At 43.0% G+C, this 26,742-nt stretch overlaps 1 protein-coding gene across 1 annotated transcript in view; it reads right to left on the bottom strand.

Annotated features, from left to right (window-relative positions):
• Positions 1 to 26,742, bottom strand: part of LOC137158113 (inactive cell surface hyaluronidase CEMIP2-like) — a 70,768-nt gene that overhangs the window by 39,489 nt on the left and 4,537 nt on the right. The window contains exons 3-17 of the mRNA XM_067555716.1: positions 24,678 to 25,181; positions 18,528 to 18,671; positions 17,374 to 17,929; positions 16,396 to 16,565; positions 15,922 to 16,110; positions 15,351 to 15,520; positions 14,015 to 14,224; positions 9,958 to 10,163; positions 8,350 to 8,419; positions 7,496 to 7,624; positions 6,254 to 6,339; positions 4,682 to 4,813; positions 4,526 to 4,561; positions 3,479 to 3,631; positions 541 to 718 (exon numbers count right to left, since the gene is read on the bottom strand). Of these exons, the coding sequence (XP_067411817.1) occupies positions 541 to 718; positions 3,479 to 3,631; positions 4,526 to 4,561; positions 4,682 to 4,813; positions 6,254 to 6,339; positions 7,496 to 7,624; positions 8,350 to 8,419; positions 9,958 to 10,163; positions 14,015 to 14,224; positions 15,351 to 15,520; positions 15,922 to 16,110; positions 16,396 to 16,565; positions 17,374 to 17,929; positions 18,528 to 18,671; positions 24,678 to 25,181 (2,933 nt within the window). The remainder of the gene's footprint in view (positions 1 to 540; positions 719 to 3,478; positions 3,632 to 4,525; positions 4,562 to 4,681; positions 4,814 to 6,253; positions 6,340 to 7,495; positions 7,625 to 8,349; positions 8,420 to 9,957; positions 10,164 to 14,014; positions 14,225 to 15,350; positions 15,521 to 15,921; positions 16,111 to 16,395; positions 16,566 to 17,373; positions 17,930 to 18,527; positions 18,672 to 24,677; positions 25,182 to 26,742) is intronic.

Raw genomic sequence — 26,742 nt, 5'->3', positions numbered from 1 at the left:
AGATTTTTGTTTTGTGTTTTACCAGCTCAAATGAACCAAAAACCTCAAAAGCCAAACTCAAAGAGATGTGAATGCCACATAAATCCAAAAAAAAGACTAGAATAGCCAAGTGTTTTACAGTTCTTGTCAGCATACAAATATGGAACCTGATTCAGCCAAATCCCCATGGCGATCCACAGAATTTTTAGTGAAGACCCCAGGATTGGGCCCGAGGTTTTGTCTATATATCACTAAGAATTGTACTGCAACCTTCTGGCACTTGTGCTTGTTGAAATTTGATTTATGTGGCTCCCAAACACCGGGCCAGATCTTCAACAAGAGTAAAATCAACCCAGCTCTGTTGAGGCCAATGGCACTATGGATGACTTACACCAGCTGACTATCTGGGCCTCTGCGTTGCGATCTTATGCTATTGCAAATTTTGCACCTCTGCCTGCCCAGAAGAAAGATCTCCCTCTAGTAAACCTCTCAGCACTGTTAAAGACTTCTGCAAATCGGACAAGCTCAGCCGACACCCGCGCGCCTGTTTTCCTCACTTACGTTTCTCTCCATCCTGATCTGTGACACATTGTTCTGAGGGCTCATCTGCCAGGAATTCTTCATGAAGAACCCAATGGCACTTGAGTATCTGTCCACAGTGGGGGTAAACTTTTTGAAAGTGCATTTCACCAGCCTAACAGGCCCGTCATAAATCTGGAATCCACGGATAGGGAACGTCCTATGGAAGTTTAAAAAGAAACAGAATTCCATTTTAGATATGGGGACAGGAGCAGTGCTTTCTTCCAAAAGCACAGAGAGATGCTACATTTGTACCTAGCAATTACACCCTCTTCACTTTCCCTATAAATCAGGATCATGCTGCTCCATCCCATGAGATGCTGAACAGCCTCATTACCTTGTAAGAGGCACCCAACTCTCTGCAGATAAGGTTCAAAAAAGGAGCCGTGTTTCAGTGAGTGATCGCAGAAATAAAATACCAGTCCAGAGCAGGATCTTACCCCACCCCACTTTATGGCCACTTATTGCAAGTCAGCTGGGGAAAAATACCTTAAACAGCGTCCTGGGGAGTCACCTGATATGGGAGATATCCCAGGGACGGTAGGGCCAGTGTAGTGGCTTCTTTGCTACTTCTCCAGTCCAGCCCAGACACAGGCAGCTTTGCCAGGGAAAAGGGGCACTGCTGGGGAACTGTTACATCAGTCTGATCTCCCTGCTGGTGAAATGGCCTCTTGCCAGCAGTCATCAGCTGGTTCAACTTAAAAACAACTTGGTTTTCCCTCTCCCCACTAGCTGCTTCAGACATCACATGGTCTTCCCCCAGGATATGGCCCATGACGTTTTATAGCTGCAAGCTCACATCTTCAGGGCTGGCCTGTGGAATATGGTCATGCTGCAACTGAATGCCAAATTCTAGGCGATGCCATTGGAGTCGGAGGTGAGTATTTATCCCCCTTTCTTCTTGTTTACAGTACTGAATTCTGTTACACAGGTGCTGTTTGACTAATGAGTGGCCTAGGGTACCTTCATAAAAAGATAATGAAGAGGGCCAGTAAAGACATGTTGGACTATGTTTACATTTAATTTCTTCAGAATGTAGGTAAAGGTGGATTGCTCAAACATCAGGAACAGGAAGCACACATGCACCCTCTTATTGATTTGAGATTGTACAGCTGCATGAAGTGTTGTATTATATATAATTAAATGAAAGAGTGAGATTTTGATTTCTCTGAATTTGACTGTAAGTGTCTATCCCAGACCCAGGTGCTTTAGCCAAATAAATATATTAAAAAATAGCATCCCAACATATAGCACAATGGGAAGTGATCTGAGGTACATGTGGGGAAACTTAGACCTGGACCCAGAACCCACTGAAATCAATGGACTTTGGGGCAGGCCTTTACAAATGCCACTGCCTGTACTAGATCTATTCTGTAGATATACTCAGGATTTCAGTTTCCAGGGCTGGCAGCCCAGCAGCTGGGACTGATTCTAAATGCATTTTAAATAAAATACAGTTCTAAATATAAAGATGAGCCATTGTGTCTGCAATATTCCTTCTTTCCAGGTTTGCAGTTGCTAACAAGAACACAGGTTATTAAAAAGGTGAACTCTGAACTGGAATGGAGCATTCCAAGTGGTTGCCTGACGATAAATTAATAGAGGTGCTAGCTGTTCATGTTGTTCTGTACAGATTCCATTTCATAACAGCAATAGAAGATTCCTGGCTATACATGTCTACAGGATAACTGCATGCAAGGCATGTTATAACGACCCAGCAAATACAGTCTAATGTTACTCGTAGCTTTTCTAAACGTTCCTAATAGATGTTGGTTATGAATGACAACAATTGTTTTGGAGTTTCTATTTGCTCAGTGCTGAAACAGGATGAGTAATTGTAGAAGTATGGGTGTGTGCATTGACTGTTGAAGAGGAGGCTGTATTTCTGTAAAGGGAACTAAACGTACAGCACTAGAAAAAGAAACGAGAGCCAGAGTGACTTTTCTTTTGTTTTCTTTGTCAAACTGGGTCTTATGGGTGCTCTGACTGGAAGAAAGTAAATGTGCACCCACTAGAAAATAATACAGCACATTTATAAAAAAAAAATCAAAAGAAAAATAGCACCCAGTCCTTTGTTTGGCGACTTCAGTGGGAGATTTGCCTGTGTCAGAAATGCAGAATCAGATGCTTAATCAGTATGGGTATGTCTACACTGCAGTTAAACACCCATATCTGGCCCATGTCAGCTGTGGCTCGGGCTGCAGGGCTATAAAATTGTCGTAGAGATGGTTGGGCTCGGGCTGGAGGTATGGGACCCTCCCCCCTCATGGGGTCCCAGAGCTCAGAACCCAGCCAGAGCCCAAACTTCTACACCACACTTTTACAGGTCCATAGCCCAAGCCCCGTGAGCCCAAGTCAGCTGACATAGGACAGCCACGGATGTTTAATTGCAATGTAGACATACCGTAAGGTAGATCAAATATGTATTCTTTTAAAACAACACTGTGTGCCAAAGATGCTTTGGAGGTAGATAGCAAAGTGTACAGGCAGCCTTGCCTCCTCCATTCCTTCACTTCAAATGGAAATTATCCAGCTTTCCCTCCGATGCCACACTGGCATGTCTGGGTGCAGAACAATATTTACAATTGAGTTGTAGCATAACAAGAGAGGGCCAGGCAGCGTATACACTGGCTGTGACTGTAGCACTGAAGAAAAGTTCTTGGTTTCTTTCAGACTTTCTAATCCACTCTCCAGTAACTAATAAATTAGGCAGAAAATTACATCAAAAAGACATCCAGACATCTCAACACATTTGTCTGAAGAATGGGTTTTATTTGGATATTCATTGGTTCTGGCCTGTATAATAATTTAAACATCCATTTACATTACCCTTTAGCAGCCACATTCATTCCAAAGGCTTTTATTCTATCACATTTTTCTTATGCTAATATCAAGGAGAAATGCTAGATGAATAACCTACTTGTTTCTGGGTAGCGTTCTATATTCTCCATTTGCCCCTCTTCCCCAGTAGCTGTTTTGTCCTCCCTGGGAGCCAGGGTTGCTGCTTTCTCCAACAAAGATGGAATGTGTAACTTCCAGGCTGGAGCCCTCATCTGTTGGGAAAGTTCCATCACTATAATTAGACAAAGAAAAATGGAAGGTAACAACGTGGCACAGTTCAAAAGAATAATTAATGAACACTTTGAAAGAGCTTTTTAATTATACTTGTGAAACATTTTTTAATTTGAAAAGATGCATCTGCAACAATTAAAAATAATCTTTAGAAATCAGCAAGTTAGTATTAAGCACCAATAATAATGCTAATTCAGTGGTTCAAGCAACAATTAGATCTGATTTTTATATAGCCTCCTCTGTCCTAAAGCGTTTTACAAAGCTTGAGCCAAACTCTAGGTCAGAATCAGAAAGTTACAAATTCTTTAAAAAGTCAGAAAAAGCCAAAACACAGCTAGCAACTGATCCAAAGGTCATTAAAGTCATTGGAAAGATCCCTATTGTCTGCAATGGGCTTTGGATCAGACTCCTAAATCACATTTAATCTGAGAGAGGTTTCTGTCAACAGCACAAGTGATTACATTACCCCCAGATGGTGGGAATATGTCTGAAGACCCATTGTACAACCACACAGAGGGCCTTTTCCTGCCACTTCTACATGGAACCATACCAAAGGTATGGACATTTTTGGTCTTGCCTTGACTAGAACAAAAAGAAATCTCCTTGAGCCTGCACTAGAATGTTTTGTCTATTGGTTTAGAATCTACAGCCTAAAAGGAAATAATCAGATGTGATGTATTCCCCAGATATGACAAAGCAAAAGAGATTGAAAGGCCATAGTGCTCTTTTCATTAATAAGTATAGGGGGAGACCTGATATGGTTTGGGAAGGACATGTGAGATTTTCTTGCATCTTAATATGATCACCGGGGGAATCTCTCCTCACCTTCCATTCTTTAGTGTTTTACATTGTGGAGAACCCTGAAAACATGGCATACTCAGAGAAATGAAATTACCTAGCTAGCGTGAGTCCAATTCCATTGTCTGAAAACCTAGAAAGGAAGAAATACGAATGTGTAAATTACTAAGAATGTCTGATGTCGATTTGTCCTATAGACCCACTTATGTTAGTAATGAACAGAATTATATAAACTGTAATTACAGTGACCTACCCACAGTTGCGGAAAATAATGTCACCGCCCCTGGCCCAGGCCCCATGGTCATTATTTTTAAAAGCGATGAGGCCATCAATTAAGGCAGGAACTCGTGGTTTTACAGGGTCAGCATCCTGATGTGGGCGGAACCTGCAGCAAGGAATCTAGTTAATATAATACCAGAGCAAAGGGAAATAAGCTTAAACACAGGAGGTCCTGTCAATCACAGATGATTGTCTTTCCAAATACTGAACTGATGGGTTTAATTTTGTTTCTATTTTCAGCTGAATATATGTATTCTGGATCACATTCAAAACATTAGCTTCATTTTGGTACTGTATCTTATTGCACAGCGAGAAAGAGTAAACATTAAGGGTGAAATTCTGGCCCCAGTGAAGTCAATGGAAAAGCACCCATGGATTTCAATGGAGTCAGGATTTCTCTCTCAGATCCTTCTGAAAATCCACCCTAAGTGATTTTAGGAGTGCAGGTTAACATTTTCAAAAGCACCTGTCACTTAGGTGCTTTTAGACATTCTACCCTCAAGCCTCATTGAAAGTCCATGGGACTTTTGTTCCTAAATCACTTTGGTGTTTTGAAACTCCCACTTTGCAAGAACACCAAGCTGATTGAGGATAATCAAGTGACATGCATGAGCTATCATTTCAGTCTTAAAGCGGGACCCTCATGCTATGCAAAACTTTCAGACATGGATTTTCCAATCACTTCCAGAATGTTTCTTGCCATACTTGCTGATTACTGAAGATTGCGGTGTTTGGGAGGGGGAAAAAAAAAAAAAGCCCCTTTGTTCTTCCCCAGTCCACTTTCACATTCTGTTTAATTCCTGCTGCAAAATCATGGGGCTGCACTCTCTCCTCTACTTCCAGAAGCAAGGGGGCTGATGGAGGAGGGAAGCCACAGAAAGGGGAAGTGTCATTTCTGCTGCATTGTTACCCCTATCCTTCAACTCCATTGGAGACCAGAAGCTAACATATGAGTAAGGAGGAGCCAGCCAGGACACAGTAGTGGAGAATAGCTGATCTCCGCAGCATTGCTCCCCATAAACCCACAGGATTCTAGCGAGTTAGACAATGGCATTGACTTACTCACTTCCCCTCTCTGTGACATGGAGCCCACGGAACATTTTTCTGGTACATTTACAGACAAAGGAGACACCAGAGTGTCAAGATTATTGAAAACAGGTTATGTAACAGATGACTGAGACAGGCACTATAATTTTTGGGTGCAAATTATGTCATGAAATTCATTTTATCATCTAGATTTCACAAATTGACAATAAAGAGTATAGTTAATCAATTTGCTAACCAAATTATGAAAAGAATCCATTATTTTCAAGGACTCCTCTAACATCATCTCAGAGCTCCAAGTGCACATTTCTCATCAATAATACAAATGATTCACCACACAGTTCTGAAATATTTGCCTCTTTATATCCCAGGTTATGTCTATATTCTCAGATGTTCTATCCATAACAAAGTCCAGCAACTTGTCGAGTACACTGCAGATGCCCGAAGACCCCAAAAGCAATAAAATGGACCCAAAACACTATTATCCACAGTTTTTACTCACCTGGCATTATCTATAGTAAGATACTCTCGAGGATTTTCAGCACTGGCTTTTGTCGTCTTTACTCCTTTTCCAATAAACAAGCCAGCCTGAAAATTACATAGGAGTTCAATTATTTTAACAAGAAGCCCATACAGCACAAGCTAAAACAGATCAAAGGTATTCTAAATGGAACTGTAAGCCCCCAGTGTTCTCCATCCCAAGTATTGACCTCAGTGCCATTTGGATGTTGTCTCATTGTGGTATTAGTACTGTAGGCTTGGTGTGATACGTCAAGGTCAGGTCAGAATGCTACAGTGCGATGCCCTTTACATTGTCATTTTAAGTTGGCTTCTGAGCCAAAGCAAAGAATTTAAACCCCCTCACCTCCTCACCCCAGAAAATAAAGCATTCCTGCTAGCCCGGGGAGACTATTTGAAAGACTAATGTTGCAGAGAGTGAGCAGTGCTCCTGCTGAGAGGCAAAGCCTTAATTCCTCTTAGACCTGTAATTTCTTTACAAACAAACAAAGCAGAATGTGATCCAGTGTAGTTAAGCTAAAGATTGCAATGCAGTGTTATTGCAGTGAGGAACCCATATATGTATAGAGTAAGATAAAGTTGTACGAAGTTTTCTTTATCTACCAAAGTATATCCAAATAAAACAAAATCCCTAGTTTGATTCAGTAATATTTGCCTCCTTTCCATCTGCAATCTTGAGAAATAATGAAAAATGAGTCTGATCATTTGTAGGTTCAGTCTGTATGTCTACAGTGCATTTGGGGGAAGTGTTTTCATGGAATTGCAATAACTTTAATTTCACTTAAAGGTAATTATTTTGAAAAAAAAATGTGGCCCAGGATTTGGCTTTACTCCAGCTATTTTGCATGGCTCTGGCACCACCACATCCCACTCACCTCACACACACACACCCCCATTGCAGCTGCAGAGTAGCATATGGCCTTCTGCCTATTTCCTTTGCACTAGACCATTACTGCATAACCTATGTCTACACTACATCTACTGCTGCATGCATTCCTCTGTGCTGTATGGCACAGAGCAGCATACAGTCCAGTGTCTTGGTTTGTCCATCTGTACAACAGGAATACCACCACTCACCTGCACTACAGAGATGCTGAGACAACTTTTTAGTCAGTATTCAAACAGCACTAAGAAAGTGTTTCTAACCCATGTGACCTGAGAACTTCCTACAGTAAGTGCTACATCTTATTACATTTGTGCTAATGTATGAAAGTCTTCTACATGCCTTGAAATTAGAATGGACTCTGTTGTTATAAAATATTCCCAAGGGCGTAAACTCAGCCTGCCCTTCTGGGTACTGTCCCTCAGACTGTCCAGTTGGAACCCGGTGGAAGATGTACCATATTCCAACATCCTAAAAACACAATAAAAGGTTGAGAATATGTGGTGGCACAATAAATTCTCAGATCCTATAGTATTTAGCTTTGCCAGCTGCAATACTACAAATATAAATATATGGGATCAAATTTTCAAAGAAACTTTCTACACTGAGCCTGCAAAGTGAGTGTGCACCGCTTTATGCGTACAAAACCAACACATCTATCCACACAAGCTTACTCCACTTGCATGCACAAGTGCTCATCTGGGCACATACCTGTGGATTTTGCAAGCACATATATTGGGGGCATGAGAGAGGAAGGTTAATAAGAATTTGGCCTATTGTATAGAATATACCATTAATCATACACGATTTGGATGTACAGCTGGGATTCCAGTTTTATATTAAAATTATTATTAAATACAGTGGTCACCATTAACAAGTCAACATTTGCCAACAGAATACACATCATTATTTCCTACTTTATACAAGAAGAAATGGTGCTATCACATATCAGTTCTGCACACAGAGTGTGCACCTGGGCAAACTCTGTACACAAATAGAGCTTTCCAGTTCACTAGCAGGGATATTGTACCAGGCCAGTAATTACCTAAGTGCCTTTGGCCTTATGCAGCAATAGGCATCCAGATTCTACAAAGATACTGATTTCATTGGTATGAAAAGCATCACATTCTCAGTGTAAGTGTTGCATGCATGTGGATTGAAGGAGATATATGACCCTTGCTGTTTAATGATATTACCTGAGCACCAGCTGCTGCATTCTCTATTAAATTGTTGTTTGGGTTAGCAATCCAGAATGTGCTGACAGCCCTGAAAATAAAAAACAAAAATGATCCTAGAGTCATAACAAAACAGGAAAGGCTACATTGTTATAGCATTGCACTGGATTTTAGCCACAAAACACTGCCATTGACTTTAAAACTCCATACAACCTTTAAATGATACTCTTCATGGAAAATAAAAGCAGCAAGCAGTATCAGACATGTTAATTTATGGAGCTACATATTGAAAGTGTTATAAATTATAGGAGACTATTAACACAAAATCTGTGCTCTGTTAAAATGCAAGTTTAGGAAACAGTCATTTTTTTCACAAATTTGCTAGGGACAGAATTAAGTAGCTATGAAAGATGTCTAAAAAATGAACTTCTGTTCCTCTTTAGAACTTAGAATGAGGGAAGAAGGTATATACTCCCTACAGTTTCTGATCCATTCAAAAGGATACCAAAATAAGCATCCAGTGCAAATTGTAATTATAGTTATATAAATATTATGGTTTATTAAAGCAGGCTTTCCTTTTCGTTTAGGAAAAATAACTTTTGATGGACATACACTACATTTAAGAGGGAAAAAAATGAACATAACTATATACTCATAGCAGCTAATTTGATTTTTCTTTTCCAGAAAATTCTAATGAATTTCTTAACCATCCTAACTATTATAACTGTAGGGTGTTCATGCTCATGGGAGTGGTCCTAATCAATATGAGCATCTTATTGGACCTGATGGTTTGCAGGAATGGGCCAATCAAATACGTGCAATATACTGTGCTAGCCAAAAACACTGCCTTAGCATACTCACATGAGTAATTCCAAAGAAATCAATGGGATCACATGGGGGAGTAAAAGTTAGAATTTAAGGGCCTCGTCCTGCTATCAGTTGAGTCAATGGGATCATATTAGCACCCACATTACAAATGAACCAGTTCTTCAGCTTCAGTTGAAGTGGACTCCAGCCACCAATAATATTTTTTTCCCTCTGAGCATCGAAGTGCAAACATGGCTAATTACAATTTATTATAATCTCTATAGTTGCTCTCTCATGTACTAATTACTACTTTACTCTAGATGCTATGGTCCAATTCATCCATGGTATAAAAAAAACCAAAAGAACAAAAAAATCCTCCTTTTGAGGTAAATGGGATTTATGTCTGCTTATGCAAGGGCTGAAGTGAGTCCCATTTATCAGACAGACTTCACGAAGCCTTCATTATCCCAGTTAAAGAGGATTCAGAGATGAGCAAATTATACTGTGTTTCTCGCTCACTAAAAACAGTGACAGGAATGGAATTCAATAAATAATGAATTGACTGAGATTCAGGTATCTATTAGCAGGGACCTCCATGAGCCGCCACACTCAAGACACTTAGCTTACCAGCTAATATTTATTTTAAAAATAGAAATTATAGTAAAAGCTAAAGTTTGTCATAGGACCCCAAGAGCAGCATATGTCAAACTTGGGACAAAAAATCCACTTTTTAAACACCTTAGTTTCACCTCAGTATCACAATTCAGAGCTTTCCAGTCCAGATTCAAGAGAAGAGAGTTATTCTATTCCTTGAGGGCTTACATGCAGTCAGTGCTTGGTACAGGTACATAATTCCCATATACATTGCTACGCATTGCAAGGCATGTGGCTTCATCGCGGTCTGAAGGCAAGATTGTTCCAGGCTTGGTGAGTAGGCCCAAATTGTGGTAAAATGTATTGCGTTGCTCCAGCCCATCTTCAAGGAAAAAGCAGTGACCCAAAGTATCATAGCCAATAGAATCTTTCACCTGAACCAATTATACAAAAAACACAGGTTACATGTTAACAGCTACAAATGAAGATGTTTTGTATACTGATAAACTTCAAAAACCTTTTAGGCCTGATTCTGCCACCCTCACTCACACTGAGGGGTACTTTCATCCATGAGTAGTCCTGGATCTAAATCCAGAGTAAGGTATACTCGGTAAAGGTGAAATTATTTGGCCCTTACTAAATTCAGGGCTTGAACCTGCTCCCATTGCAGTCAACAGCAAAACTCCCATTAACTTAAATTTGAGTAGACTCACATGCATAATCAATAGCAAATAATACAATACTGGGTTTGAAACTGTATTGGATTCTATGTGAGAATATTTGATATAGGCAAATACCACGATATTCAGAGATCTCTAGATTTCTTTACTGAGACATTTCCCAAGTTAAAAGAGAGATTCAGTAAGTTTTTTATGAGAATAATTTGCATTATTCATTCAATAAGATGTTTCTCCTACATCTTTTGGTCATTAATTCTTCTAATGATCTGCAAAAGTTGCATGGAGGTTGCATTTCCATTGTCTCAGCATTTTTAAGATTAACTGACATGTGCACAAAAGTATTTCATTAAAACATACTTGGACCAAGAGGACTTAGCATAAGCCTGCTTTGATGTGCACTCTTATAGTGAGGATTTCTAAATTTGTCTTCATAACTGAAAATACTAAATCAAGCCAGTTAAATACTGAGTGTTTTTTGCAAAAATCTTATTTGATAGCTTAAGAGTTTTATTGAAACCTAACTGTATACTTTAGATGATATATGTCAGCACATTTAGTCGCTTCTTATACATGCAAAATTCCAAATGACATCAATTCCAGTTATATCCATGCAAAGACTAAGATTAAATAATATGAAACTACTCAATTTCTTTTATGTACAGAGGACTAGTTAAACTAGACACAGTATATGAATACAAGTATACTTGCAATATATAAATCTGGAAAAAAGCAAGTATGGTTATAATTGTATGTTACACACCTATAATTGCAGGTGACAGAGTTCCTAGGAGTATGGTTCTGCCAGTTCCTAGTTATTTTTCCCTGATAATCATCTCTCTAAATTGGAATATCAACAGCTTCTGTATCTGTCTCAATGAGATGTCCAGAGAGCACTTAATGTAAGGCAAAAAAACCAAAACCCAACCTACTGACTGCAGTTTTTTGGAAGCCCACTGAAAATATTTCAACTCAGAATTCAGGAGCACATGCTCAGACAGAGAGTCAGTTGCAACAAGCCTCACAGATCTATAAGTCATTGAGGAGCAGCAAGCTGGTCAATCAGCCTTGCTAACAGAGATAGCGAAGCCCATTTCCAAGCTAACAATTCCATGTGTCTTTGCCAACCTCCTAGGAATGGTAATGCTCCATGTAGAGATGTCTTTTTTTAGTATGAAGGGCAGGAGCAGTGCTGAGGATGCTTTTGATCAGCAATTGGCTGCTAAGGAATAAACACCTAAGACCAAATACTCCTCTTTGGAAGAAAATAGTGACTAATAGTAAATCTCTCCAGGCCGTAAAGACAGAATTTCAGTTATATCCTGTGATTCTCATGGATCTGGCTGAGGATCACAAACCTGGACTTTAGATACGTGGTGAATGCTGAGCCAAAATCTGGCCCTGTATCTGAAGCTAGAATTTACCTTTAATCCATGTGATTTGTCCTGGTTTCAAAAAAACACATGAGCTTCCTAGTAACTTTTATATCTGAAACACCACTAACCACCCCCTAACTGGGAATAGCACTGTTTGAAGATAATTTATATTTGCCCTGAAAAATCAGGGTCCAAATGAGTAGGCCAAATTATGATTGCAAGACTGATTATCCTGGTGTATCTATTAACATATGACAGATATAAGCCAAAGGTTTGGAAAAGAAATCCACACACAGCGGTAGCAGACTGTGGTATGCTTAGGAATGAAACTCTGTCCACTCAGCAGCCTTATGCCCCATCAGTGTTTCCAACATCAGATAATTAGGATGCTTCCAAACACTGAATTATATATAGCTTAGCAATACAATATAAGTGACCTTCATGCACTGCAACATTATACAGTAATAACTACAGTGTTTGGTAGCATGTGTTGTGCATGTCAGTGAAGTAGAAGGCATGTCACAACCTGCTTTTCAGCTGTGATATGTAACAAACTGTGCTGTCAGGCTGCTGACTTATGACATGGCACAGTCATGGCACACAAAAGAGCAGATATCTGAAGTGCCTTTCATTTCATGACACACACATATTGTGCCAGAAGATGCTGCATCCCATCTCATATTTTGCTAAATGATCCAGTTTGCTCATTCATGGCACCATAAAATGGAGGGAAAACCCTGTATCAAATTTATCAGGGCCAAAAGTGTCAGAACATAAGGCCAAATTAACATATTACTCAGTTGCTTATGCACTGAGATATATGTTTCCTTCTGAAATCTCAGATTGCTGGTCTGAGAAGAATAGCTACAGATTTATTTTAATTACTGCACTGGAACAAGACGATTTCATTCATAGATTCAGCTATTACATTTATCTACTCATTGATTTGTGGGCTCAAAGTCTTTGCAAACCCATGTGCTGTCCCCTGCAGGGCTAGATTTTGCCTTTCGGTTTCTAATTTAGTTGACAGATGTGAAATCTCACATAGTCAGACAGCTCCCTACTGACTACGCTTTTGAAAAGACACAAGAGCACAAAGTGATTTCAGTTAGGTCAACATTAATTTATACTTTAATTTTTTACCTGATTCAAAAGGTCTAATATAAATGAATGATTATTTTGTAGAGAAGAAAGGCTACTTATTCCATCACTTTTGGAAGTTCTGCCAACACAAACACTTAGATATGAGATATCCTTTTTGGAGGATGTCTAGACAATAAAACAGATCCTCAGGCCCATGGAAGGTGCTCTCAACCCCTTCCACTTACAAGTACAGCACCAAATTCTGGCTTTATGTAAAATTGTTTCTTCCCAATGGGCACATTCACATATTGCAAAAACAGCATTATATGTACCTGTGCTCTAATGGGCAGCAGCTTTATGTACAGAGGCAAGAATAAATCTTTCATGAAAAGTGCATAGGAGTCATGGATAGATCATGGGGATTATGAATAAACATAGGTAATATGCCCCATGAGTACTCCCCTACCAGTGCGGCCTCCACTCCAGCATTCCATCCCATTCCATGGGGAGCAAGCAGAACATGGAGATGCAGAGAAGTTTCCTGAACAAATTTTGGCGCTTCCCTTGTTGGCCACTTGTTTTCTGGTGAACCCCTTTCCACAATGATCTCTGCCAGAGAGATTGACCCAAGGCCAAAATTCCCAAGCTCTGCTAGTTTTGCAGCAGCCATTTGGGCCATCTTGCTCACAATTCTTTCCCTTGGTTTTAGGAATATTTTTGGATTAGTCTAACACTGTTCCTGGCTTCAACTATAGCTCAATTGTATCTCTGTTGCAAACTCCAAGACCTGGAACTTCACCATGGGTTTGACGAAGACAACAGTTAAAATTTTAAATGAAAGTTCCACACTATCACAGATTGCTCAGAACCACCACGACAAAGATTTCGCTATCTGACCATGCTTAATTATCAACAAAATATATAGAATTTGAAATGTCTTTCAACAAGTAGAACCACCGTAATGTCAGTTCTAAGTTTAATAACTACTTCACGTTATCAATCCATCAGATGCACTAGAAAAAAAGTCATGCTTCAAAACACCTAACTGCATTGCATTAAAGTGTGGCAGGACATACTACAAATTTTTAAACATTCAGCAATGTACAAAACAAAGGAAGGAGCTGGATGTCAGTAAAACGTATCTCTTACCAGAAGGCCATGTGTTCCATGAATGGCCACACACCTAGAGAAACAGTGGTGGATGGCCAGATTATCAAGGTAAGTAGGCGATTCATATCCTCCTCTCTCATCCACATCTCCAGTCAAGTGAAAATGCACAGGATAGCTGCCCAGTATTTGCTGCCCCATGTTTTTTAATTCCACTCCTGCCATGTGAACGGAGCTAAAATTCCTTTGGATCTATTGAGACAAATATAGACTTAAGAAAAGAATTTGCAGTACAAGAGTATGACAGCAAAAAAACCCAAAAAACAAAACAATTTTGAAACAAGCAACATATATGTACAGTAATAAAGAGTTTGATTCTGCAAAGTGCTAATCTGCTCCCATTGATTTCAGTGTAGGATTGGGCCCATATGCATCTTTGTACATATGTCTCAACTTCCCAAATACCTGATGTGTAGTGATGTCCAAAATGAACGGTAATGAAGCATTTATCATATTTATTCCTGGCAATATACAAATGTATGTAATAGCTATAGAAAAAAACTACTACTGCCAGCTAGCAAAAAAGGTCACATTTAACATCTATATAGTACTACCAAAAGTCTGTATTTCCTAGCTACATCTGAATCAAATGCTATTGGGCCAGAGCCTCTGCATAGCTCCATTGATTTCACTGCCTGGCCTCATTGAGGCCACTCTGATTTACATCAGCTGAGAGTCCAGCCAGTTATTTTTAGGGGGAGGGACTCAAAAAACACAATGGCCCAGATTGTGAGCTGCACAGAGGTGGAGACACTAGCATGATCTTTGTTCCCTTGAACAGGGGTCACTCACAATAGCAGACCTTGTGCCCTGGGAAACACAGAGCGCTTACTCCTGGTATCCTACAGAGAGTAGAACACTGAAAATGAGGAGGGGTATGAAGAAGGTGGGGTTGTGACCCATCCAAACCCCACATGGGCTTGTGAAGCAGGGTTGATGCAGTGGGGGAAGCAGTCTGCTCCATCCTAGAAAATAAAATAAACTGTGCCTTTGGAGGGAGTACAGTCTGCCCCTTGGACAGTGTAACTTCACAATGGCCCCATCTCAGGGCTATGGCTTAAAAAAACCAATTTAATCAGGAGGAGAATAGAAGGGGATTTTGCACTAAAGGTGAGCAAGAGGATGTAATTTCACTGTGGATTAAGTTTTGCAAATAGCTCAATAACCCTTGTAGTAGGGTCTCTTTTATACACAAACACATACTTGCTGTACCTGGGAAAAATATGCAACTGTCATTGTACATTACTCATGTATAAACTTGGGTAGTAAATAGATATCTGAAGCTGAGAGGCACATTCATTGGAAAAAAGTCACTTACTTTAATCTGTCCTCCAAACGTGTCATAGGAAAAATATTGGCATTGATTTTGTCCATAACAAGAATCCTCCATTTCTCCTTGAATAAGTATATTTCTAGTCAGGAGGCCTACTTCTGCCCTCATGTCTATGCCATCTACAACTTCCCCAATATGAAGATAAAGTGGGATGCCTGAGAGAAAAAATAATTTAGTTTATCATCTTCATTCACCACATAGTTCTAAACACACACACACACACACACACAATTTTCTTCTAACGACTCAATCAGTCATTTTACTTATAATGAATTATGCGTTTCACAACTGTGAAGGGTAAGATGCGGCAAATGCTGAACACTTTTGTTAAAACCAATGAGCAATCACCCACTCTCTGGGCCAGCCTGTAAGACCCCAAACTCAGCCAACACAAGTGAGCAGTCTCATTCCCTCCAATGGGCAACACTCTTGTGTGTAAACTTACATGCCCAAGCATTTGCAGGACTGGGCCCCAATTTTGCAAACCTCAGCTAAAGAGTTAAAAAGTGACAACAAATATTTACAGACAGAAATAGCTTAAGAACATATTTCATACCATCAATCTTCACTTGATTACTTTTACACTCTGGGCAAGAAAGGAGATTAAATTCTTCAGCTTGATGCATGGAATAGTCCGTGCTAGCAATGACTATCCTATCACCAGGTAACCAACTTGTAACCTCATCCACTAAATTAAGAATTATGCCTTTGGACACTTCCACTTTAAATCCATTATGAGGTACCCCTGGGGGAAAACCAAAAAAAAACCAAAAAAAAAAAAAACCCAGGTTATTCTTTACTGCCATGTACCAGTGCATTGTGCAATTATCCAAAGAGCATCAATCAATTTTAATGACATAATTCAAGGTCTCCTATCCTTTTATGGGGTATATAGACCATCCCCAATTATTATTTCATGACACTACTGTCCGTTTGTCTGTGATCCCCATGCATATGGCCAAGTTCTATAATATTAGTCTAAAATAGTTTGGATTTTAATGGCAGAAGAAAAGAAGAGAGCACATTGCACCTTTTACCCATCCACTGAAAGCAGTGACTCTAAAATTGATTCCTTCATAGGTTTGAAAATCTCTTCCTGCTATTGCTAGCCCAGTTGTTCCACTCCCTTGATACTGCTTTCTATCTTCTGTTGTTGAAAATGGACCACCTCCAAGGATCCCAACCAGAGCCCAGGGCTGCCTGAAGTAAGATCAAGAACAGTCTGATCATGTTGACAGAAATACACCCTATATCCTACAACCTTGAAAGATCCTTTGTATGTAGAGTCCTTGTTACAGAAAGTAGTCTTAAAATAAAGCAAGCCTGGATTCTGTAACAGTCTCCCATACAGCTCCCTTAATGACTGTTGTATTTAATAGTTTATACACGAATAGCTTGAGAAATATTAATTTGATCTATTTACAGAAGGTTTATTGCTTTGATCTTATTAGCACCCATGCACGTAAGTATGAGTTTATAGACAGATAGTTTGGCGATCATGCTTATTAAAAGTCATGCTGATGTCGAGTTCAAAAGTCCTCTTAGATAAATCGGAGTTACTCTTACAATCTGGAGCTGACAGCTGTTAGGAAAGACGCCCAGGAGCTGTCCATGGTGGCGCTACAGGTTTCCAACAAGTCATTTCAGATGCGTTAACTGCCTACACGTGCAATAATACAAGCTCGGCCCTGGAACACACACACTCTAGTGCTGACAGGCCCGATGTTCATGGACTTATGGAAAAGCCTGATTTCGGGCACCGGAAGGGTTAGTTCTAGCCCGATATTGGCGGTCTCACTTTCGGACTGCCCGCCCGCAGAATCAACAAGCGCGCTTCTCTGGGGAACTAGGTGGGCACGGGTTACTCGGCTACAGCCGAGTAAATATTCTTTGCCCAGAGGGTGACGGCTGAAGGCTTTTGACTCGCCGTGCGTTATTTCTGCCGCTCTAACAGGCCGGGATCGGAAGGGAATCCCCACAGAAACACCCCCCGCCCCTCCAGGCTCACCTGTAACCCAGATGCAGGATGTAGGCGCTGTGGAGAAGCTCCTTGAGGAGGAGCCGGGTCTCCAGAGTCAAACTCTTCGCTGCCGAGTCTCCTACTGCGGCAGCCACCACCTGGCCCGGGGCTTGGGTAGCCAGAAACTCCCGCAGCCTCCTGCTCTCCTCGGCCAGCAGGTGCGTGTCAAAACGCCCAGCGGCCACCACCTGGGCTGTGTCCGCATCCACGATCCGGATGTTGAGGCCTCGGCTGCTCCAGCGCTTCTCCGACGTGTAGGCTCCGTAGCGAAGCCCGCCCGCGTACAAGGTTTTGTCCAGCAGCGTCCAGGAGCGAGGCCTCCTGCCGTGTAACTCCAGGGTCCCCCCCTTGCCCACCCCGAGGAATTTCTCCCCGTAGGTCGCCACCGCCGGCCCCTCGCCGGTCTTCCCGTACAGCGAGATGGTGGCCCGGGAGCCGTAGGGGCACTTCTGGGAGCCGATGTGCAGCGCCCCGCCCTCCTCCACCAGGACGTAGCGGGCCCGCAAGGCGATGGGCCGCTGCCGGTCGGCGAACACCAGCGCCCCTGGGAGGGAGAGAAGAGGACAGACTCACGCCTCCGCCGGTGCCGCTGGGTTGCGATGCTCAGCCGCCAGCCTCGCCGCTTTTCGCTGGGCGCGGGGCGGCCCGGCTACGCGGGGGGGGGACAGCCGGCCCCCGCCAGCAGCGACCTGCGGCGCAGCGGGTCCTGGCGGCAGGCGGACGGGGCCGGGGCCGCTCTCCCCGCCGCGGAGGGGCACTGCTGCCAGCCAGCCACTCCGCTGCCTCCTTCCCCGCGGAGCTGGGCGCGAACGGCCCCTCTCCAGACCCTGGGAGAGCCGGGGTCAGGCTCCGAGCCGCAGGGGAACGGGGCAGGTTTAGTGTCTAGCTTCCCCCTCCCGCCTCCCCTCACTTCCTTGGGGAGATGATCCCAGAGCCCCCCCCCCAGGGCCTGGCCCCTGCGATTCACCGAGCGGCCGTGCCCGCTTCCTTCCCAGGCTCTGGCCAGGCCGGGCCACCGCTCTCCCCGCCAGGCAGCGGCCTCTCCTCGTCCCCCTGCCCCGGGAGAACTCTGGGTTGGGTGGAGGGGGGGGCGGGGGGAAGCAGGAAGACGGGAGGCGGGCGCCAAGCCCCTCCATCCTTACCTCCGTCCTGAACGCGCAGCGAGTGGAAAGTGGCTGAACTCTCCAGCCTCAGGGCCAGCCCCCGGCCGATGACCCCCGCGCGGCTGGCGTCGTGCCCGGGCCGCCAGGGAATCAGGTGCGGGACGGGCTCCTCCGGACAGGGACCTGCAAGACAGGCGCACAGCCGCGTTCAGCGCAGCCCGGCTCCCCGCTGGCACGGCGGGGCAGGGGGCGGGGGGAGGATACGCACCTGTTGCGCCGGAGCTCGCCGCTCCACCAGGCTCGCAGAGAGCCGCGACAGGGGCCCGGGCCCCCCCCGGCGAGGAGAAGGGCCGGCAGCAAACCCCTTCGGAGCAGGAGGCGGCCGCAGCACGGGCGGGAAGCGCCAGGGGCTCCCTTCGTCGCTCTCGGACTCGTGCACCGACAGGGAGCGGCTGTTCCAATCCCGCCACCGGGGCGGGTTCCTCAGCCCTGCTCGGAGGCAGGGCTTTGGCTGCCCGAGCCCCGGGCCAGCCGCAGCCCGGGCGGACCGAGAAGGTGACACGGGTGGGGACTGTCCCGCACGTGGCGCTGGAAAGCGCCACACCCCAGAGAGAGAGAGACACGCACACACCGAGACTTCAAACAGCATTTTATTCCCTCCGTCCCGTCCCGTCCCCGTCCCCCCCAGGCAGGGCGGGCGCCTCCTTCTTCAGCCACCTGTGGAGGAAAACGGCGCAGGGTCAACGCTCCCCAGCCCCCCGCCGACACAGGGGCCCCGGCGTCCGCACGGCGCCGAGCTCCTCTCGCCTGAGCAAGGCTCGGGCACAGCCGCAGCGCACCCCCGGCACCGGAGCGAGCCCCCAGCCACACCACACCGCCGCTCCAGCCCAGCCGCCGCCGGGCAGAGCTGCCAGAGGAACAACGTGCTCCGAGCCTCTTACCTATCCCCGGGCGCTACTAAAGCCACGCCTGCTAGTCAGTTTCTCCGGCCTCCCTTCGCTGCTCCAAGGACCGACCAGGAGCGCTGCCCCGCCGGAGAAGGGAGAGCCGGCCAGCCAGCGGGCGCTAAGGTAAAGACAGGCAGGCTGGCTGCTATAGCGCTCCGGCCCGCTTATCCACTCTCCGGCCGGGCTCCCCCAGCCTCGCTATTTATAGCCCATCTCCTGTCCTCCCGAGCTGCCCGCGCTGTTTACAGCGGCTGAGCCGCTAGCTCCGCCCACGCCCGTGACATCTCCTCCTCCTGGAACGCGCCGTGCAGCTCCCCAGCTGCTGGCGCCTAGATGCAAGGAGCCGAGCCCAGCTCCCACGGGCCAGTATCCCCGCCTGGCCTCGGGCCCCGGCGGAGCGCGCGCCTGGCTCTCTGCGCACACGTGGCCGGGCCTGTCAGGCGGCTGGAAGGAAATCCCTTAAACACTGGGGCAGCGAGGGATGCAAATCCCCAGCTAACATCAAACTCTGTCACCCCCTCGCCCAGCCCTGCGGGTTGCAGCTGCAGCCTCTGCTACCTTCCAGTAAGGTGCAGTCAGCCCCAGGGAGAGAACAGGAGCCTGGAGATTAACAGAGAGAATGAGCAGCTTTGACTGCATCTCTCCCTTGTAAAGTCCATTCTCCACCATCACTTGGGGGAGGCTATGAACTGTCTGTGCCCTCCTGATCCTCACTGGCAGGGAGCTAAACTATTTTGCAGGGAGGTGGGCAGAAGGGATGGGCAGAAAAAGGAAAGCTCTTGCCAGGCAGTGAAGCCCAAGTGCCCCTAGGCTACATGCTTAAGGAGTGAAGTGCATTCATTATGCAGATGGGCATGTGCCTGGGAGGAGATAGGGATGGTCTAAGTGGCAGTTACAGGTGGGTGAGGTAATATCTTTTATTGGCCCAACTTCTGTTGGTGAGAGACAAGCTTTGGAGTTTAGAGAGGGCTCTTCATTTGTCAATTAATCTTGCATAACCAGTGTAATTAAATCAACCTCACCCTTTTCTCTAGGATGTAGCCCTAAGGCAGGGTGGGGGAGAACTATTTGTTTAAAGAACTGATGGGGAGGACTGAGAACAAGAATACATGACAATCATGAGAGGTAGGCCACCACTACTTTTGGTTGACACCCCCTCCTTCCCACCCACAGAGAATTCATCTGTCCCACAGCACTCACTGTAAGGAGTACCTTCAAAGGGTAGTCCAGCAAGTCTGGGGCCTATTCCAATGGGCTTTGGATCAGATCCCTTGCTCTGAAAGAGCCTGATCCTGCTCCCATTGATTTCAGTAGGCTTTAGAGTGGGGTAGAAAGGCTATTCCAGATTCTTTTCTGGATAGAAGTTATCAATATTTCTTATGCTGTTAAATGCAGCATAAAAGACCAGTGATTACGTTAATCAGTAGCAAGTATTATGTTAATCAGTAGCAAAATAGAACACACTGGGAAGTAGAGAAGCTGGGGGAGGGGTATACTAGTACAAAGATCCCTCCAAGGCAGGGGGGGGGGGGCAGGCACCCATGCTTTCTTTTAAATCCTATTTAGAAGAGAAGCATATTATAACATCTTTAAATTAAGCTTTTAGACTAAAAAGCAGGGTAGATAGATACTCCCATTTCAATACTCCACAAAGTAAAAAGAGTGGAGAAGTTTCAAAGCTGAGGATGAACCCACTGCCTTTGCTATTGGAGCTGTTCATTTAGCAATTATAAGAAACTAGAACTGATGTTTAAATATTTTAAGGTCATATTTATTCTTATATCAATCAACTTTTTGTTATTCTCCCTATTAAAAGTGACCTTAGTATTATGCACAGTTGGTACTCAAAGATTACAAGGCAGCAGAGTTGTAATTAATCACATATGTAGCAGTTGTCAAACTGATGGTGAGAGATTTACCTAATAGGGAAGGTAAAAAGATGGTATGGACTCGTTTTGTTTCCAAATCTACCAATTAAACTGTTTGTAGATCTTTGGAGACTGAATTCACTTCTTGTAAATGGGCAGAATTTTAGGTGCAAGAGAACTAGAACTTAATTTCAATAAGCATTTATCTAAATGTCCACTACATCCTGTTTTGTTCACCTTCAACTAAAATGTTCATTCTATAGAAAAAATGTTTAATAGATTTGAGAAAAATTAAAATAAGAGGTTGAGAAAGTATATTCAAGCTATATGTATTATCCTCATACATAAGTACTGGAACTAAATGTATTAAAGGCTTGGGTTTATCACTAAATGAGGCCCCCAGTCTATTCTTTCCTTAGGGTCCTATGCAACAGTCATTACTTAGGCCAAATTGCCACTGATTTCAGTGGGACTTTTGGCTGAGGAAGAACTGCAGGCTCAGCCTTTAAATTTTTATCCCTGTGCCTGGGGAGATCTCCAGATCCTTACATTGTTTAAGTAATTTCCAAAAGCACTCTCTCTCTCTCTCTCTCTGAGGTGTTAGAAGCAGCACAGCTATCATGGTTTGATTCTTTTCCTGAGGAAAAAACTGCCTTGAGGTGAGCAATTTAGATGTAATTTTCTCCCAGCATTGAACAGTTCCTAACTGGCATGTGGGCGAAATTGTGGAACACATTAGACTAGAAACATCTCTATGCTTTTCTGAGAATTCACTTCAGGAATATTGAGGAAAATGAGCTGAGGCCTATTGCTATCTGAGAGCTGACACTGAAGAAGTGAAATGATGCTGATTTCACCCTTGACAAACCTCATTTCAGGATTATTTTTGTTTTCCAAATAAACTCCAGATTAAATTTTACACAATACTCCTCAAATACAAGATGCATTCTCAACACAAGAACATTTCCAACCCTCCAAACATCCTCACACCTGCACACAGGAAGATGGAACATCCTGACTCATCACCCTTTCCTAGCAAAAGGACATCATTTTGCAGTTAGTTACTCTTGTTTGTAGGCTAATCAGTAGTAATCCATTCTGGTAAAAACAAAATAGGTCACACTACTCTTTCCTAATGGGCCACGTGATATTAGGAAACTTTTAACATTTCAAGCCCCAACATGTTGCAATAAATGTAACATTTTGCATGAAAATTTTAATTGGACTGACTGGGATCTAGTGAGATCTCATTTAAAGGGAATGACAAAAATAGCTGATTCATGATAGAGAAATTTTGACTAATAGTTTGTTCTCACAATGCCACTGACTTTCTTCTGGCAGTAGACACAAAATTCACACAGGAATGAAGGGATGGTACTTCCTGTGTAAACACTTTCCTCCCTGGCATACTCCCTCTGTGAATGACATCTGTTTCCTTACTGCTGCTCAGAGGGTGGAAGGAAAAGCAGGGTCAGTTTTCACTAAGTAGTTCCCATGGAATAGTTTGAACAAAAGTACCCAACCTAGCACAGTCCCTGTTTCTACAAGCACAACTTAGATAAAGTCCTTCTACTTAAAATAAAAACTGGATGCTCAGGATGTTTTCAAATGCATACACTACACATACACACTGACAAATTCTACAAATGGTTTGGGAGATGTGTGTATCTGTGCACACACCTTACATATATATACATATACACACACACGTATATATATATATATATAAAGAGAGAGAGAGAGAGAATTAGTGTTTTGATCTCTATGTGGTTTTGAGATTCTTTTTAATATTTCTTTTAATTACAGAGATGTAAAATCAGAAGCTACAGAGAGGCCAACAGAGATTTACCAGGTAGAGATGGTAAATGAGATTTGTACACATCTGGTTTTAAATTCTACCAACAGGGGTCACCCTTGTACATGATTAGCATACTCAGTTCCTAATGTCTTTGGGATGCTCTCTCAAGAGCCCTTTTCATACTGTGTACTGGCAACAATACCAAGTAAATCTCATTCCAGGATTTGTACTGAATTAAGTGCATGCAAGGATCACTTAAACCAGTATACCTGCTATAACTGCCAGTTTAGGCTGGAATGGGTCAAAGTGGGAATCAAAATGCTACATTAAGAACATTTTACTGTCAACCTGGTAGAAGCTTCAAAAAGATGTTTCATTTGAGTTAATTTGATAATACTGCCATAAATAATGAAAATGGATAACATGAGATTCCATCTTATACACCATCCTTAAATATGACATATTTTCAATAGCTAAATATAAAACTTGCCTCTTCCCATCTGCAAATGCTACTGAGTATTCTGTCCTGATATTTCTTCCTCAACAAAAGTTATATTATTAGCATCCCTCTGTAGGCAAACACATTCATCTCAGTCTTGAGAAAATCAGAATACATGGGAGTATTTCAGTTTGTTCTAACGGCTGGAAAAATTTAGTACAATCACCTCCTCCAGAAATGCTTTGTATAATACACAACAAATTATTGTTTATTATTTGTATTAAAGTAGCATTCAGAGACTCCCTTAGAAATTGGGATCCATTGTGCTGGACACAGAACAGCCATAACCATTCCCTTTGATGGCGCTTGACTTTCAGAGGTGGTCTTCTAAAAGAATGATCCGCAAGCTTTCCAGGCAGTGACCTCTAACTTTTTGCATCCAGCAACTTTCTAATATTTTTTACCCTGCAACCAGCAAATTCCCCTTTCTCCTATCTACCTTAATAGGATTCCATCCTACTAGATTTTGAGCACTTTCATCTCCCATTAAAGTTAAAATGGCAATTCAGGCGCTCAGCATTTTGCAGGAGATGCCTCGCAATGTACTTTGCAGGTATTGCCATTTAATGATGAACACTGGCTTAAGGCTTTGCTGGGCCCCAGTGGGACACCTACAACATTCTGCATAATCCTGTTGTCTTGTAGCACAACTATTAGCACAGCAGGCCAGATTGCAAGAGGCTGGTTTACAGCAGCCCATGCTCCACTGTGGGTTATAGGTCACAGAAGGGAATGAGAAGTGGGCAGCAGTGCCAGAACCAAGGCAGAGCTCCAAGCTTTTCATTAAGCGGCTGATCCTATAACCCATGCCATTAATCCCACTGAAGCCAATGAGTAAGCATTTCAGGATTGGGCTTTATGGAGTGGGAGGGACCAGAAAGAGGGGAAGAGGATGGGCAACCAAGTACTTATCAATGGCAAAAACTGGAAGCACCAGTGCTTGGAAGCCACTAACATTTATCCTCAAGTTCATAGGTGAAACAATGAAACATCATGTGTCACATGAGACTGGTAAACATAAATGCAAGCAGAAAATATTAAGAACACAGGACATGAGCATTCCCCTTATATACCTACCGCTTTGCTTCACTTCAGGCTTAAACAATATTTTCCTTGTTTTAAGCATTTGCTTCTTTAGCAGTGAGAAAGCCTTGGATTGCTGGGCTTCAGCCAATACTCCCATGTCCCTCAGGAGATTAAGCATCCGGTATAACAACAGTGGCTTCAGTTTGGAATGCAGCAACTTGAGAGGGTTGATACGAATCTTGGGTGGGTTGACTTCCTGATCACAGTTATGAAATCGAAATATACTCCAAGCAAGTTTAGGTCCAAAGGCATCCTTAAAAACATATCTGGAAAGCTTAAGGAGCATGTCACAGGATAACTGCTCTCTTTTTGATTTCTGGGTTAGGTTCTGATTTGTTACCAACCTTGTTCTTTCCTCATGACTTACAAGAGCATTACTTCTAAGAAGACTGGAGAGCTTATATGAGCCAGGAGTCCCTGGGAGAATTTTCTTACTGTGAAATAGTCCTTCATAATCCATATCCCACAAAGAGCTGTTGGGATTCAGGCTATTTTCTGAAATAATCATAAATACAGTAAAAGCCTATTAAGCATAACCAGGAAAGAACATATTTTCTCCTAGCAGATTTATAAAAGTCTACATTTAAGAATGTTTCACTATATTACTGAATATATTTTGGCTTAGTGCACCAAAAATGTATTTTGCCAGGCTTACTGTATGTTTTAATAGGCCAAATTAATAGAATATGATGAATCATGTATTTTAGCTATTGGTGCTTTCCTCTGGTCAAAGATTGTAATCTAAGAACCCATTTTGTGTATTTTTTGGTCTAAACTAGTATTTTACTCAACTGTTGTTATAGCCTATATAAGTGTTATTCTATATGCATTCCTGAACAAGAACTAATAACATGACAGTGTATAATTTCTGCAAGCAAATACAGTGGTATCTACCAAAGACCACAACTGGACCACATGCATTGAGTGGCTTTGTGGTAGACTGGCCCTTTTTCTGACTTAGCTGAGCAGGCCCTTTTTCTCTCCCCCCTTGCTTAGCCTACCCGGCTCTTAGTCCCAGCTCTGGGGCTTGATTCAACTCTCAGTCAACTAAATGGGAATCTTTACATAGACTTGAATGGGAGTTGGATAGAGTTTGCCCTCACTCTCCAGATGTTCTCCCTCTATGTGAGCAGGCAGCATTTCAGCTCCACCCCACCACGCTCCATTTGCCAGATGCAAGGGGCCAGCTGCACCTTTTGAAGGGCTGCCATAACTTAGGCCCAGACCTCCAACATGTTTACGCACCTAACTCCCATTGAAATCAGTGGGAGCGAGGCACCTAAATACCTTGGAGGAGCTGTGCACTGCTTTTGCCCTAGGGCAATAAAGGGACAGGAGGAGGAATTGTGACTTCCTGAGACTTTCCAAGTTTGTTCCTGAGTAGGGTAACCAGATAGCAAATGTGAAAAATCAGGATAGGGAGTGGGGGGTAACAGGTGTGTATATAAGAAAAAGCCCGGAAAATCGGGACATCTGGTCACCCTCCTCCTGAAGCAGAGCAAATTACACACCACCCCTTACTCCAGGCTGGGCTAAAAGTCTCAATCTAGCCCCCTAACAATACAAACACGACAATTACATGTAATTAAACTACCCTAGGGCTTTGCAATAAATAATACATCTGATCAGACTGAAAGTATCAGACATGATCACATCAATAATTAAAAGGAATAAGAAAACCAAACAACAAACTGTGCCAGTCCAAAGGCCTTCGAAATATAATATATTTAAAATAATGACATCATGGTAAATTAACTCCTAGATGTCATGTTCTCAGAACCCTGGAATAAGCCTGGAAGCTTCCTTATCCACAGCTTCCTTTTCTTTTATGCTTTTGAAGGAAATGACAAGATTTTAAGGGGTTTTGTGTTTACCAAAATGGCTTTCTGTCCTCTTTTGTGTTTTAGAAGCTTCTGCTGTATTTGATTTCAAGATAATGGTTAACAGCTCATTGCTGAATGGATGGATTGCAACACTAAATTTAACTCAGCCAGTCATCAGGAGGCTGACGTGCATGCTGTAATCATATTAGTTAAAATTCTATAAAATTGTTCAT

The sequence above is a fragment of the Emydura macquarii genome, unplaced genomic scaffold (genome assembly GCF_026122565.2).
Source record: "Emydura macquarii macquarii isolate MOO-44397 ecotype Brisbane River unplaced genomic scaffold, CSIRO-AGI_Emac_v2 contig_1644, whole genome shotgun sequence".
Classification (NCBI taxonomy): domain Eukaryota; kingdom Metazoa; phylum Chordata; order Testudines; family Chelidae; genus Emydura; species Emydura macquarii.
This window is presented reverse-complemented; position numbering and strand designations above follow the sequence as displayed.